The sequence below is a fragment of the Hippichthys cyanospilos genome, chromosome 14 (genome assembly GCF_059441005.1).
Source record: "Hippichthys cyanospilos isolate Australia breed blue-spotted pipefish chromosome 14, RoL_Hcya_1.0, whole genome shotgun sequence".
Lineage (NCBI taxonomy): Eukaryota > Metazoa > Chordata > Actinopteri > Syngnathiformes > Syngnathidae > Hippichthys > Hippichthys cyanospilos.
Genome location: NC_142382.1, coordinates 14437501 through 14451568, shown reverse-complemented (window position 1 = coordinate 14451568; position 14068 = coordinate 14437501). Strand labels below are relative to the sequence as shown.

Below are 14068 nucleotides of genomic sequence, written 5' to 3'. Positions count from 1 at the left end.
GAGCCATGATTGGTCATTACAGTTTTTTTTTTTTTAGTTTCATAGTTAAAATGCTTATGAATGGTCACGAATGGTGGTGAATGAATGAAAGACTCAACTTTTCAACATTTTGGCCAAAAATGATTTCATCCCAAACGTATAGGATAAAGTTACTGCTGTTGAAAGTTGATGCAAGAAATATTCATTCGGAATAGGACTGTTCAAAGAAGCCTGTCTTGAGTGACAATACTCTATTTAAATGGGTAGACCTTAAAAGATTTTTACAAGAAAGTGATCAATTTTTGTTCTTCTGAAGAAGAGGCAGATGAATTTAATCAACAAGGGGAAACAATGAAATCTTCCTTATTTAAACTAAAATGGGATTGAACTGGCGGCACAGTGAAAGAGTGGTTAGTACGTCCACCTTACAGTTCAGAGTCCTAAATTCAATTCCAGCAGCTCCAGCCTTCCTGTGTGGAGTTGTCATGTTCTCCCCATGCCCACAGTCATGAAAAAAAACGTTCCCTTTTTTGAAGAAGTAAGGGCAGCATTAAGAACAGATACTAGTTTCCAAATCTAAGGCCTAAAACAGGGATGTCAAACTCATTTTACTCATGGGCCACATTATAGTTATTAGTTTCTATTTGACGGCCGTTCTGATTGTGAGGTCAAATTTGAAGTATGATGAAGTATGATGGTTACACATTTTGAAATTAGAGGCTTCTAAAAAAAATGTTCAAAAAATGTAAATGTTGAAGACAACTTTTGTTATTTTAGCCAGAAACTTGGAAGTCATAATTAGCATTTCAAGGGCTACATAAAATAATGTGACAGGCCGGATCTGGCCCCCGTCCTTGAGTTTGACAACTGTGGCCAAGAAGTAAAATCTTACCAGTGAAATAAGATCAAGTACAGTTCAGATAACCTATTTAGAAAAACGTTAATCAAGTACTGTAAACTAGTAGTGCATTTGTACTTAGATACTTCCCACTAAACCATCAGCAAATATCACATAGGGCTCTTAGGTGAAAGAAAAAAAAATCCAGCAAGATTGGATTTCAGAGAAGCTGACAAGCTCAGAGAAAAGAGATACAGGCTAATAGTCCCCAGGGACCTATAGCCTAGTATTGCATAACATCTCACAATCTATTCTCAACACTGGTGACAATGACTAACAGTGACACAATAATGGCTCCTTTCAGCACGAACAATATTAGGCTGAATGTAGCGTTCGGCTTTTGAAAACTGCTTGGGAAGTGCTGTTTTGTCAACAAAGACAACAAAAATGATACATGACAGTAAAGTACGTAAAATGACGGAAAATAAACTACTAATGTATAGCACCTTAAACTATAGGAGCAAAAGGTATAGCTGTAGATACGTGAGACAGTCGACTCGGTTATAATTCAGTCGTTGCTCTTCGATTGCTTTATTGTGTGTGTGCTTGTGATGTCTTTGAACGTCTGCAGAATTACATCATGCTTGTTTCGTTTCATATATATCATGGTAGTGTTTAGGGGCAAAAAGTTAGAAAATGTATGTACCGATATTTATGCACCTGTCTAGCTGTTATGCATGAAGCAGAAGCAATTTTTGTTTAAGATTCATCCTCCTTTGTTCCAACGTTGTAGTTTATTAGGGCCATTTGGCAAACTTGGCATGTGATAGTGCTGAGCAAGTTTTTCTTTCATGCTTTGGCATTGTGTTTCCTTATCGCGTCCAAGTGCATCAAATGTGTAATCAGATCCAAAAGTATGCGACATAAGGGCTCACGTTTCTCGTGTGGTTACGCTCCAAGAAAGGTTAACGGCGATATACTAAAATAAAGAATATTGTAGCGCTTAAATATTTTCAGAAAAGTTCATGTTCTGTCAAAGATTTTAGAAATACATTGCTTTTCATTCACAAATCAATACTTTTAAAACGTTTTTTCACTTGCTGTCAACATCAAATCATGTGGTCGGCCAGGTAACAACCAATTACAGCTCAGCTTGCGAATGTCACGTGACCAAAGCCAGAAAACAGAAATGAGCTTTTAGCACTTGACGTCAATTTGAGTCGAAACACCGCAAGGAACGTATGTGGTATTAGTAAGGTTGTTATTCAAATATTTTATCAAATTAGTTAGACAAAACTAACTTTTGAAATGGCTGGATACGTTTTACAGACCTGTTGTACAGTGCCTCTCTGTGGATGTAACGTGTAACTGCAATTCATGTACACGAAATCTCCAGCTCTAAAACGCCAATCTGAACAAAATTCATTTGAATAAAGTTAAAGTCGATTAAGTTGTTATGTTTGTTAGTCATAAAATTGTCAAATAAACGTGATAAATTTTGGGTTAAGTGATTTGAGTTTAAGGTTAGTTTCACAATTATACAATAAGGTGTACGCAATAGATTGTCTTCAATATTGCCAGAGAAATTGGGGATACAGCATGATCTGACAATATAGGAGAATCCCAATCAACTGTTAATGTCAACAAGACGTTGTTTCATCCAGGACACTAAATAAACACTAAACATTACTAAGAGCTTCACTACATACAAATGTGTCGAACTAAATGTTATATGATATAGTACAGGAACTGTGCATCATATTTCAAAATATCAACACAAGCAATTTATGAAGTGTAAACTGCCAACACCTCTGATACCTAGAGTGGTTATGAGTCAAGCAAAAAAAAAAAAAAAAAGATGCTCACTGCAAGAAAAAAAAAAACATTTATTCCTTGTAAACCTCACAGAGCAAGAGCGCAGCCAAGGTCAGACCTGGATGGGGAAGAGCAGTGACTGGGCATCAAAAACAAAACAAAATGGAGAGGAAAAAAACAAAACAAAAACAAAACGAAAAAAAACACTTTTCTATACTTTCAACAATCAGTTGACCAAAAACTGTCTAGACTTATTTTCACAACACTTTTTTTAAGAGCCAATGACAGCAATCAAGCAAGGAAAAAAAACCCTTCATGTAATGAAAGTGAATCCCACATATACAATAATGACCATTTCAGATGATGGTGAAACCTTATCAGACTCAACATTTGCTCGCTGCATAAAAAAAAAAAAAAGTGTTGTTAAGAAAATGGTTTTGAAACACAGTTGTAAATACTGTTAACATTCATGAAAAAAATTTAGATGCTCGAGTCCCTTTGCTGGCAACTACAGTATACAGTCATTTCAAGTCAACACTCCCACAACAGAAACATTCAATGAGAATTTTGACAATCAACTCAGCCAATTGTATTTGCAAAACATTCTTGAAAGCCAAACTTGAAAAATTTGATTTGCATTCTTGACATACAAACTGAAGAGGGAACGATTAAATATTTACTCTTAAGTGCAATATTAAGATTGGGCATTTCAAAGCTCTCTTGCTGTCATTGCGGGGTCCATTTTAGGTTTTTCCCTTTCAAATGTTTTCTACAAATGCAAGAACAGGAAACTGAAAAATAAACAGCAGATGAACTGACGGCGTCAAGGAGTTTCAACAGCAGATGAGCTTTGGAAGAGGCCGAAACCAATGTGCAGTAGGCAGACATGCCAAAACAGTGAGTGGGATGACCTTTGTTTCTTTTCCAATTGAAATCATGACTTGACAGACTGTAGTAACACAAGGTCCAGAAAATGAGTAAAGTCAACACGGAAGATTATATTTGTGCTAGTTCATCACTTGGGGTCAAATTCTCATTCTTGCCAGTTTAGCCAGATGCAAAACAAATATTGATGTAATTAAATCTAGTATTTGTAACTTTCAAACTCAATAGATCCTTACTTAAAGAGAACCACTGTGATCATGAGAACTGTTGCACAAGAAAGACTGTAATGAATGTATTCTGCTCTTAAAGCATGGGAAATTGATTCTATACTGTACTTGGTACTGGTTCCAAATTGAGAGGGAGGAAGAGGTTCTTGAATTTTATTTAGAAGAGGCTCTTGTTTACATGGAGCCTTCCAGCACATCCATTTTGAATCTCCCCAAAAAAATTGCAATTGAGCAAACATCTTAAAACCAATTTGCCACCAAAACAGCAGTACAGTTCACCGCTTGGGGTCTGATTGTGGATTAAAAGAACAAATAGCGGTATAAATGAATGGATTGGTGCGAATGTTGCACTACCTTCCTCTGATTTTTCTAACTACCTTGAGATTAAAAAAAAAACAAATCTGTGGGTAACAGGTTTGAGAATTCTATGCCTGTCTCTTAAATGGAGCTGCAACAATTACTAATTATCAAATTAATCGATAATTATTTTAGACAATAATGACCATTTAGCTATTTTTTATGAAGAATTGTCCTAAATAAACTGACTGAATATCATTTTGGTGAATTAAAAAAAAAAAAAAAAATTTGCTTTTACTTTGAAAACCAATAATGAACCTGTTGGCCTCTTTTCCAAAAACCGATAGATTCATTTATTTCCTTTTTTGTTTTTCTTACTAAAGGGAAGGAAATTAAAAAATTGTTATCCAATAGACAAAATAATCAATAGTTTGATCGATTGATAGAATCGTCATGAATTGCAGCCCTATTCTTAAATCAACAATATATTATTCCAAGAGCCAAATTGCAGTTTATTGATGGCCATGGCCAACAGTTGTGATAAGGGGGACAACGGAGAGCAACATCCTTGAGATGTATCAGACATACATCCCTGAATCTGTGAGGTTTCACTCAACACTGACGAGAAAGAAAATGAAACTTTCTATTTGATGTGGTATCTGCTGGAATTAGTTTTTTTTTTTTTTCTTTTCCATCTTTTGTTTGAACTACACACAACCCTTTCTGACCTGCCAAGGCGGGTAACAAAGAAAAAGGAGAAAAAATAAAATAAAATAAAACATTTTCAGCTGCAGACATGCCGAGCAGATGGGTGTACGGTGCTGGGCGAGGAAAACAAAACAAAACAAAAAAAAAAGGGGGGGGGGGGCAAGGGTTGATAGAGTGAGAGATAGAAGAAAGCGGTCACTTTTTTAGAGGCTGGTAAACTGAGGCATTGGGGTCCAAGCCAGAGGCGTTGGTGTCCATAAACTTGGAGGAGTAGTGGGGGGCCACGGGGGTCATGCTGCTGGTGTCGGTTGTGTATGAGATGCTGGGCATGACAGCCATCACTTCGGCTATCTTTTGCTTCAGATCTTTTATTTCTTGATCTTTCTGAATAATCTGACCTGAGGACAGACATTATCAGTTAGACCACAAACAAGGTAAGAGAAGCTGCTTTTTAGACTACGTTCCCGTAAATTGGTGCATCGATGCCATCAAAGGCTCACACATGCCCAAAATCAGTCTTGAACGTCATTTGTCTTAGTAGTACTGAGCAACAGTGCTGGGCTTTAACTCGTGTTTATCCATCGTATCATCATGTTGAAATTGCCCAAAGAATGTAAGATTTGTGACGTGGGTCCTCATACTACAGACCTTGCACGATTTCTTGCTGTCTCTTGGCGTCTCCCAGCGCAGAGAAGAGGTCCAGTTTGATCCTGGTCTCTGCACTAAGGCTGTTCTCCAAGTGTTGGGTTTTGTCCTGCATGGCTGACAGTGCTGACATCAACACTTCTGTGTCTTTTTCATTCTCCTTATATTTATGAAGCTCCTGGAAGGTCAAATACATTAATTCAGGTTGCGATTAACACCATTCACTGCAGGTTTCGGGACAGTGGAATTTAGGGTTGTGCAGATTGTGTATTATTGTCAACTATTTAAGAATGAAACTACTGTATTACCTGGACTTTCAAGTCAAGCTCTCGGATCTGGTCTTCCTTAAGCTTGTTGTCCATAGTTAATTTTTTACACTCTGTTTCTAATTCTGTGATCCGCCGTCTCAGCGTGTCTGTGCATTCTCCTCTGAAAAGCACAAAGACTTCTTTTCACCCCAACAAATGATAACCAACTTGCATGCATGATTTTTGAACATCACTTTCCAAAAGAGGTCATTTTTACACGTTGAGCTACCTGGAAGCAGCCGCTAGAGCAACTGCCCTGGCTGCTGTGGCCTCTTCAAGCTTTTTGCGCTTCTTTTCATCAGCAAGCTGTTTCTCAGCAGTGGTACGAGCTTCCTGTTCAGCTTTGAGCCTCTTCTCCAGTTGACCCACAGCCTGCTTGTCCTTTTGCTTTGCCTGCACTGCATTATGGAGCCTACAATTTCAGAGAAATGGCAAGTTTATTTTCTTTTAAGTAATAATCCTAAAGTCAAAGCTTTTCAAACCTGACCTTACTGTGACCTTCTGAATGATTTAAGCCACTCACTTGTTCTGCAGCAGCTCGTTCTCCTGGCGGAGTTGACCCAGCTCAGTACGTATTGAGCGCTCAGCACTGCCAAGCGAACCAATCTGGCTGCGCAGGTCCTGTTCCATCTGCCGGCTTGCCTGCAGGTCTGCCTTCAACTTCTTAACATCCTGCTCCAATCTGTCCCACACAAGAGAGTATGAGCAGACTTGCAGAAAAAAGGTGACCCATGTCTAGGCCATAGTAGCATCATTTTCAATCAATCAATCAATCAAATTTTATTTATATAGCCCTAAATCACCGAAGTCTCAAAGGGCTTCACAGAATGAAAAGAGGTCATACAGAGACATCTTTTCAATGTAAGGTACACAACAGCATCCCCTGTCAAAGCTCCCAGAAGGGGAAGGAAAAACTCAAAAACCCCAATTTGGGGAAAATCAGAAACCTCCAGAAGGGACCACAGGTGGGAGGAGCCCCCTTCCAGGCCCACAGGTTGAAGTTTTGGGGAGCTAACCCCCATTCAGATTTTCATTTGAAAAAAAAACAAAACAATTATGAACAATTCAGATTGACAATAGTAAATTTTGCCTGATTTGGGAACCAGGGTGAAATATTTTTGAGACATTTATTGGAGATGAACATACACCAGCTAGAAGTGAAGAGAGGGCTCAAATAATTGTTTGCGTTTCAAGCCAAATCCCAGAATGGACAGAAACAAAACAAACCATATAAGCACTTTGTTGGTTAGCTTTGGTAGTATCAAGCGCCACATATCAGTTTGGCCCGTTATTCTTTGCACATTTTCATAACTGATTTCTCAACATCCAATACAAAAAAAAAAACTATTCAAAATGATAAGCCACAAAAAAGGGTCAACTAAAGTAATAAAGAACTAGTAGTCTTTAAAAAGTTAAGAGTAAGAAAGTTAGAGTTAAGAGTTTCTAAAATCCATATAATTACACAGTGGTTGATTGATTTTTTTTTAATAACATGTATTGTAGCAAATTATTGATTTCTATTGTAATGGAAGGTTTATTTCAACAGAAAGCAAATGTAAACAACTCTACAGGAAAGGTTATAAAATATTTTTGTTTAACCGAAGAACATTTGTTTTTCAATCCGCAGGCAAAATATGGCTTTGTGCTTACTAAAAAGACTTCACCACTACGTAAAGAGGTCATGCACTTCCCAAGTAGGGGTTTAAAAGGTTTGCAAACATCCCTGGGCTGATTTTGGTCCACAGCTGTCGCTTGGCAACTTAAAGCAACAGCTCCCTCCACAGATTTCCCATAAGATTAAGGTCTGGTGACTGACAAGGCCATTCCATGACCTTATTTGTTATTTTTTGGTCTGTCAAACAGGCAGACCAGGCCATGATCCACCTTCTGATGTGCTTCGAATCATCGTCAGCATTTCTCTGTGCAGTGAATGGAGTTGATGCTTAACTTTGGTATAATCTGACTGCATTGCATTTTCTAAATCAATTCAGATTTGCAAAAATGACAGTTGTCCATGAGTAGGAGAATCATGCACATGTTGCTGTACCATCATTTTTTTTCTTTCACCCACCTTCAGACCCAGGGTAACTCTGAGGTTAACTTTATTTTTTTTTTTATTTTTATTTATTTATTTTTTTTTCCATTACCATGGTAACAACATAGTGGTGGTCCCCAACCACTGTCCCAATGAAAATGGTCAAAATAAATAAATAAAGAAATAATGTGGGGCATATACAGTACATCAACCTCCTAACCACCAGCACCCTGTCGATTATTTCCAATGGCCGATATTAAGAGAGTTGGGTGATGACGTGATTGAGAATCGTAACATTTTGTGACCAGCTGCGTGCTTTGAGTTATAAACCGAATGCACGAAAAACAGAAATATCGGGAAGCAGTTTACAGCTCGCAATTTTATCAATGAACCGAACCAATAGTACAGCTAAGTGCACAGCTGATGGCCAGCCATGATGACTTTGCCACCCATGATGACTTTGGGTCATCTATTGAATATTAAGCTTTTTTTTTTTTTTTTTAATGAGAGTTCATTTGCATCGCTTGCATGATGGTCTTTCAAGAGCGAGAAATTTAAAAAGGAAGCAGTTGTGCAGATGTATTGTCAAAAAACAAAGGCAAGATATAAATCAGTTAGTTAAATCGTTTCAACATGTAGCATCCAAATGATGAAGTAGAAAGCATGAAAATGTGAGGAGTTTGCAAAGTCTACTTACATAAACTTCACTAACAGTTTAGCCCCTGCTAAATAGTCGTTCAGCCTCTAGACAAAAGCATCAATCAAAGGTAATGTATCATGCACACGTCAAGTAGACCCTGTGTTAACGCTGTAAGTAGGATAATAACGTTTTTTTTCTTTTTTACTTTTAAATTTTAAGGCTTATTCATTATTCCTGAGGGGTCAGTAAGTTACTGTGTTTAGTAAGTCAGCCCCGCTGTGGTTGGTGGTCCGCAAAAGAGGACCACTGCTCTAAGGAGGTCCAACGGGGCAATGATACAATTTAGTGTTGCGCTATTTAGATTCAATCGCAGCACAGCTGTATCCTTCTCACCAAGCTTCTTACTGTTGGTCCTGTTGAGCTAACACAAACATTTTTTGTGCCACAGACCAGTTTCTAATCGACATATTTTGACACACCAGCAAAGAAAAAAAAAAAAAAAAAAATCTAATTGTTGTCAGTAGTGGTGACCGTGTAGTTCTCTTGAATAAATTGATTCCATCTTGCATTAGTCTTTGTTTTCTTATATATGTGAGCTGAAGTAGATTTGATGGTTTCATTGCATCGTTTGTGAACCTGCGGTGTTATATTATTTAAAATTCTTTCAGGCACAAACAAGGGTTTATTAAACACATTTTATATGCTTAAATTATGTACGTATAATGTCTGTCAGGGGGGAAATCCTACTCGCGGAATTCACTCATCACTGGGGTTTTCCGGTCCCCACTAACCGTAAAAAACGAGGGAACACAGTACTTATTTTTCTCAATCAAACACATTCATTCATAACTTTGTGGTGCATATTTTTCTTGAAGAAAAAAAAAAACTCAAAAGAGGATCAAATAATCATTAGCACTTCTGAACATCTCGAGTGCGTGTGTACTTACCTAACTAGTGCTTCCGGCTTGCTCAGCTGATTGTTGGGAATACAGTTATCCATCGGGTCCCTGTTGGAGCCACTTGATGTCCCCTTCCCCACTGCTACCTTGTGCTTCTTCTCATTCTTCCCATTGGAAAAGGAGGATGACGTAGAGGAGGGCACGCTGCCATTGGTAGCACTGTGGCCACGGGGAGATGAGTTGAGTGTTGTAGCATTGCTGTTTTTGTAGTTTTTGGAGCAAGAGGACGATGAGGATGAGCAGGAGGAATTATTGTCCTCTTTAAGCAACAAGTTTTCTGTGCTGCCGAGTTCAGTGGTCAGTCTCTTGCTGTTCACATGGTTTTCCATATACTCCATCTCCTGGAGTTTTGAGTCCACTGATGATGGCAGGATGCTGTTGCTATTGTGCTGCTTTTTAGACTCCCCACCACCTTTTCCCTCTTTTCCCTTTTCTCTGTACTCTAGCTCTGGCAAAGGAGCTGAGGTCTTTTTATTGGCAGGTGCGCCATTCTGTGAAACTGGAGGTGTGTCCACTTCAGATATTCCTTTAGCTGCTGCTGTAAGAAGAACTTGATAAATGAGATGTCTGATATAACAGACATCCAGTCCAAATATGATTTGATCGGCATAAGCACAAAATCTGACTTTTAATTTAAGAGTTTCAACATGAAATAACTTGTTTTTGCAGTGTATTCAATTGAGTATACTTTGAATAAGATTTGCAAATCACTGCATTCTGTTTTAATTTACAAGTTACAAAAACCTAAATGGAATTGGGGTATATATAAAAGTAACAATGTTGCTCTTGACAAGTGTGCATATGCAACGGCAATTGTGAGAGGTCTCTCTCAAACAGTCTCCCCACCCATACACAGGCCCATATTTGACAAATTTAATAAGAAAAATTAAATTCCAAAAAGATCACAATCCATACTATTTGTTATCGCTGTTATAGTACAGTAGGGATATTTGAAGTTAAAGAGATTTGTTTCGATTCATACAGAATGCATAGACGATATATTGTGTATGCTTGGATCTCACCTTCTTCTGCTTCTCGTTCTTGCCTTTGGAGCATCTGTTGCTCTGGTGGCAAAGCCTGCTGAAGGAGCTGCATGTAGAACTCATTCTCCTTCTGCACCTCTTTCTGCTTCCGGAGGCGCATCTTATAACTTACGTAGCTCTTAAAGCCAAAGCCCAGCGTCACCACTGGATAGCCAATGCTACAAAGGCATAAAAAAATAAATAAATAAATAACTTAGGTCAATTAATTGTCATTTTATTTTATTTAAAAATTAGCTTTTAATAAAATACACATAAAATACAAAAAACAGGGGAATTGGGAAGGTTCTCAGAACTAAAAGTCTTTACAATGTTTAACAAGCTGGACAGTAGAACTGAACGATTGTATAAGAAAAACAAATTGTGAATTTTCTGACATTATGCCATCAAAACACATTTTTTTCCTCTAAGACTACTAAGACAGTAATGTTTTGTGAAGCAGTCCTTTTTAAAGTTGTGTTGCCCATTTGCCACTGTGTATAAATATGCAATTATGTAGTGTATGTAAAAATACACTTTCATTTTAGATTAAGGTTTTTCTTTTTTTTTAATTTATAATTTTGCGTCAAACAGAGAAGTGAACTGGCCTGAAACACAAATCATGGTACGAAACCCTTTGGTTCTAACAGTAAACGTGTAAAAATCATAATTGTGAGTACTTTTGATTGCATTATTTAAATGTCAAATAGTAAATATTTCTTGTCAAAAACAGTCATAAAGTATGAGATCTATTCTTCTGCTTTATTGAAAGTTTGCATTTTCACGTAAACATGGATGGTCTTCTTTTGTGATTACATGTATTCAATATATATTTGAAAAAAAAAATTCGATTAATATACATTTTTAGATCATTTATTATGTAAATCTTAAAACTCTGTATTCTGTCGTGCCTCGTTTGTACCAGTGCTAATTTGCTAATGTAGTCGTTGTCTTCATGTATATGTAGATTGAAATTATCTGAGAATAAGTGTGATAATAATAATAGAATAAGTTTGACACAAATTTGTCCTTCATAGCAGCTGGCTATCCACCCAATTGCAGTTCTAGCCAGACTTTTGAGGAATGTCTACAGTACTTTACATAACTACACAGAAGCACTTGTTTCCCAACTCGTTTTACATAAGTGATCAGCATGATTAGCGACCCCTTGCTTGCCTTTGGTGAGTGCTACTTACATGTTATTTGGGGGTTTTGTCATCGTGAAAGAGAGGATTCACAACACTCAGCTTGTTACTGCGTATGGATTTACATTATTTATGGCACATATGAAGTTAGTTGAAGCTAGATTAGTGCCAAGCATGAAAGCAATTACTTCAGGACTATGGGTGACAAAGACACGTTGCTTCATATGTAATGCACTATGTGACAAAAGAGGTCTCAAATAGGGATCAGGCATTCATATTGAGAATAAGACCTATCTTGCAGTGTGCTAACAAAATAGCCCCCCTACACACATGCACACACACACACAAAAGCTGTTACAAAACAGCAGTGGCTCACCAGTGTGCAGCAAATGGGCGACACAGGTCTACATGGAAGTTCTTCAGGTCTTTGAATCTGATTGCTGCCTCTATGTACACGAAGAGTATCCATAGTGACACAGTGGGTAGACAGACCCCTCTCTCTGAGGACAAAAATAGTAAGTATATTATGTGCATTCATCAAAAAAGTTCCCTTCAAACAGTGCCATAGTACATACAAGGATTGAACGAAATCATCAGGGTCACAATTTTTCCTTTGTATTGATACAGTATAGGTACTAAAAAGATGACAGTATATTCTTAAAATAAGTAAAAAGGAATAAAATAATAGCACACATTTAATTATTATGGAACTTTTAATTATTTTGAACATATTTGATCCCTTTATAACAGGTGAAAATAAACTTTGATCATTTTTAAACACAAATAATACATTTTATACCAGTCTATCCAGTATAGTTTTGTCACTTGGGGCAAAAAAAAAAAAGGTGTTTATTACTTAATCCTAGGGGCAGTATAAAATCTCATTGAATATTTCATATTTAACGAGATTGGAAATTGGAAATCTAGTGATTTGATTATGTATTACAACACAAGTGACCAGTTCAATTAATTGTAAATAAGTACCATATTTTCCGCACTATAAGGCGCACCTAAAAGCCTTACTTTTTTTTAAAAAGATGATGGTGTGCCTTATAATCAGGTGCGCCTTATATATGGATCAATATTGAGATTCGTATATATTATCATATTGGGATTCGTAGATGGGGAATGAACTGATAAAGTAAGCTTTCCCTGTTTCTTTTGTGTGTTTACAGTTGAACAAGGTTGGTCATATTGACAATGACTTATTATGCTATTGAGAGTTTACAGTTATTATTTGAGTTTTCATTGTAGATGGGGAATGAACTGATAAAGTAAGCTTTCCCTGTTTCTTTTGTGTGTTTACAGTTGAACAAGGTTGGTCATATTGACAATGACTTATTATGCTATTGAGAGTTTACAGTTATTATTTGAGTTTTCATTGTTATTACTTTGAGTATTACTATATTGTGATTGAAAAAGTTTTAAAATATGTCATTAATTCAGGGTGCGCCTTATAAACCGCTGCACGTTTTATATGGAAAAGTTTTAAAATATGTCATTAATTGCAGGTGCGCCTTATAATCTGGTGCACCTTATAGTGCGGAAAATTTGGTAAATTAGCAAAGTGATTCCGCCCAATCGCCCTTCTTTTTGATACATGTCAGCTAGGTCTGGGCAATATATAAATTAAGGGTGAAATTAGTCCTGAGTAATTTGATTACATCGGCTTAAAAAAAAAAAAGTTGAGGCATTTTTCTTGTCACGAATAACCGCATATTATTCTATGTCAGAAAAAAATGGCAGAACTTTCACAGCAACAGTTATTATGCTTTTTATGACAATAAAACATGCCAGAAATGCAGTGAGAAGTCCAACTTCAAAATGAATTGGACGTTAGCAATTAAAATATGGACATGAATTCCTTGGTAAGCTTTTATTTCAAAGTTGCTTCAGGCAGCAAGTTGTGGCATATGTGCTTAGTCTAGTCTCTTTTTCTGCAGGTGTTGCTCCCAATTGCCAATGCAAACAACACAACGGTGTTCTAAAATGATGTTCAATTCAAGGAACTAACAAAAACTTTAGTTATATTAACATTGACATACGTCACCTGTTGCCAGTGATTACCGGTGGCTAGGTCTCCGATGTTACTGCGTCTTGCATAAATCATTTGATAGCTAGGAGCGCATGTGTGCTTAAAATAGGGTGGCTTGGGACATATGAATGAAACTGCCCTTTGATGCTCACAGACTGACAGTTGTGATTCCTAATGATCACATTTTAACAAACCATGCAGAATAAAATGTGCCAATTTGGCTTACAAATTTGCCTTATATAGACCAACATTTCTGAGGAGAAATTTGTTTAAAATCTAATGTTTCTAGAGGATGAGAAGTTGTATTCAACTGAATATGGGGCAGTCATGGCTCAGGCAGTTGAGGGGGTCGTCCAGTAATTGGCTGTTCAATCCCCGCTCTGTCAGAGTCACATGCTGCTGTGTCCTTGGGCAGGACACTTTACGCACCTTGCCTCCAGTGGTTGGTTGGAGGTGCCGTATGGCACGGTATGGCAGCCTCGCCTCTGTCAGTCTGCCCCAGAGCAGCTGTGGCTTTGCAACGTAGTTTACCA

The 14068-nt window shown here is 37.4% G+C and overlaps 1 protein-coding gene across 3 annotated transcripts in view; it reads right to left on the bottom strand.

The window, feature by feature from the left end:
• Positions 1-2683: 2683 nt before the first annotated feature.
• maco1b (macoilin 1b) overlaps positions 2684-14068 on the bottom strand; it is a 14184-nt gene continuing 2799 nt past the window's right edge. For 2 of the 3 annotated variants that reach the window (XM_088433631.1, XM_088433632.1), the window contains 8 exons: positions 11877-12000; positions 10359-10537; positions 9325-9874; positions 6226-6384; positions 5932-6114; positions 5703-5823; positions 5398-5572; positions 2684-5147 (listed from right to left, as the gene is read on the bottom strand). In XM_088433631.1, the coding sequence (XP_088289757.1) occupies positions 4945-5147; positions 5398-5572; positions 5703-5823; positions 5932-6114; positions 6226-6384; positions 9325-9874; positions 10359-10537; positions 11877-12000 (1694 nt within the window). In that variant the 3' untranslated portion in view covers positions 2684-4944. The remainder of the gene's footprint in view (positions 5148-5397; positions 5573-5702; positions 5824-5931; positions 6115-6225; positions 6385-9324; positions 9875-10358; positions 10538-11876; positions 12001-14068) is intronic. The other variant, XM_088433633.1, reaches the window with a different exon arrangement.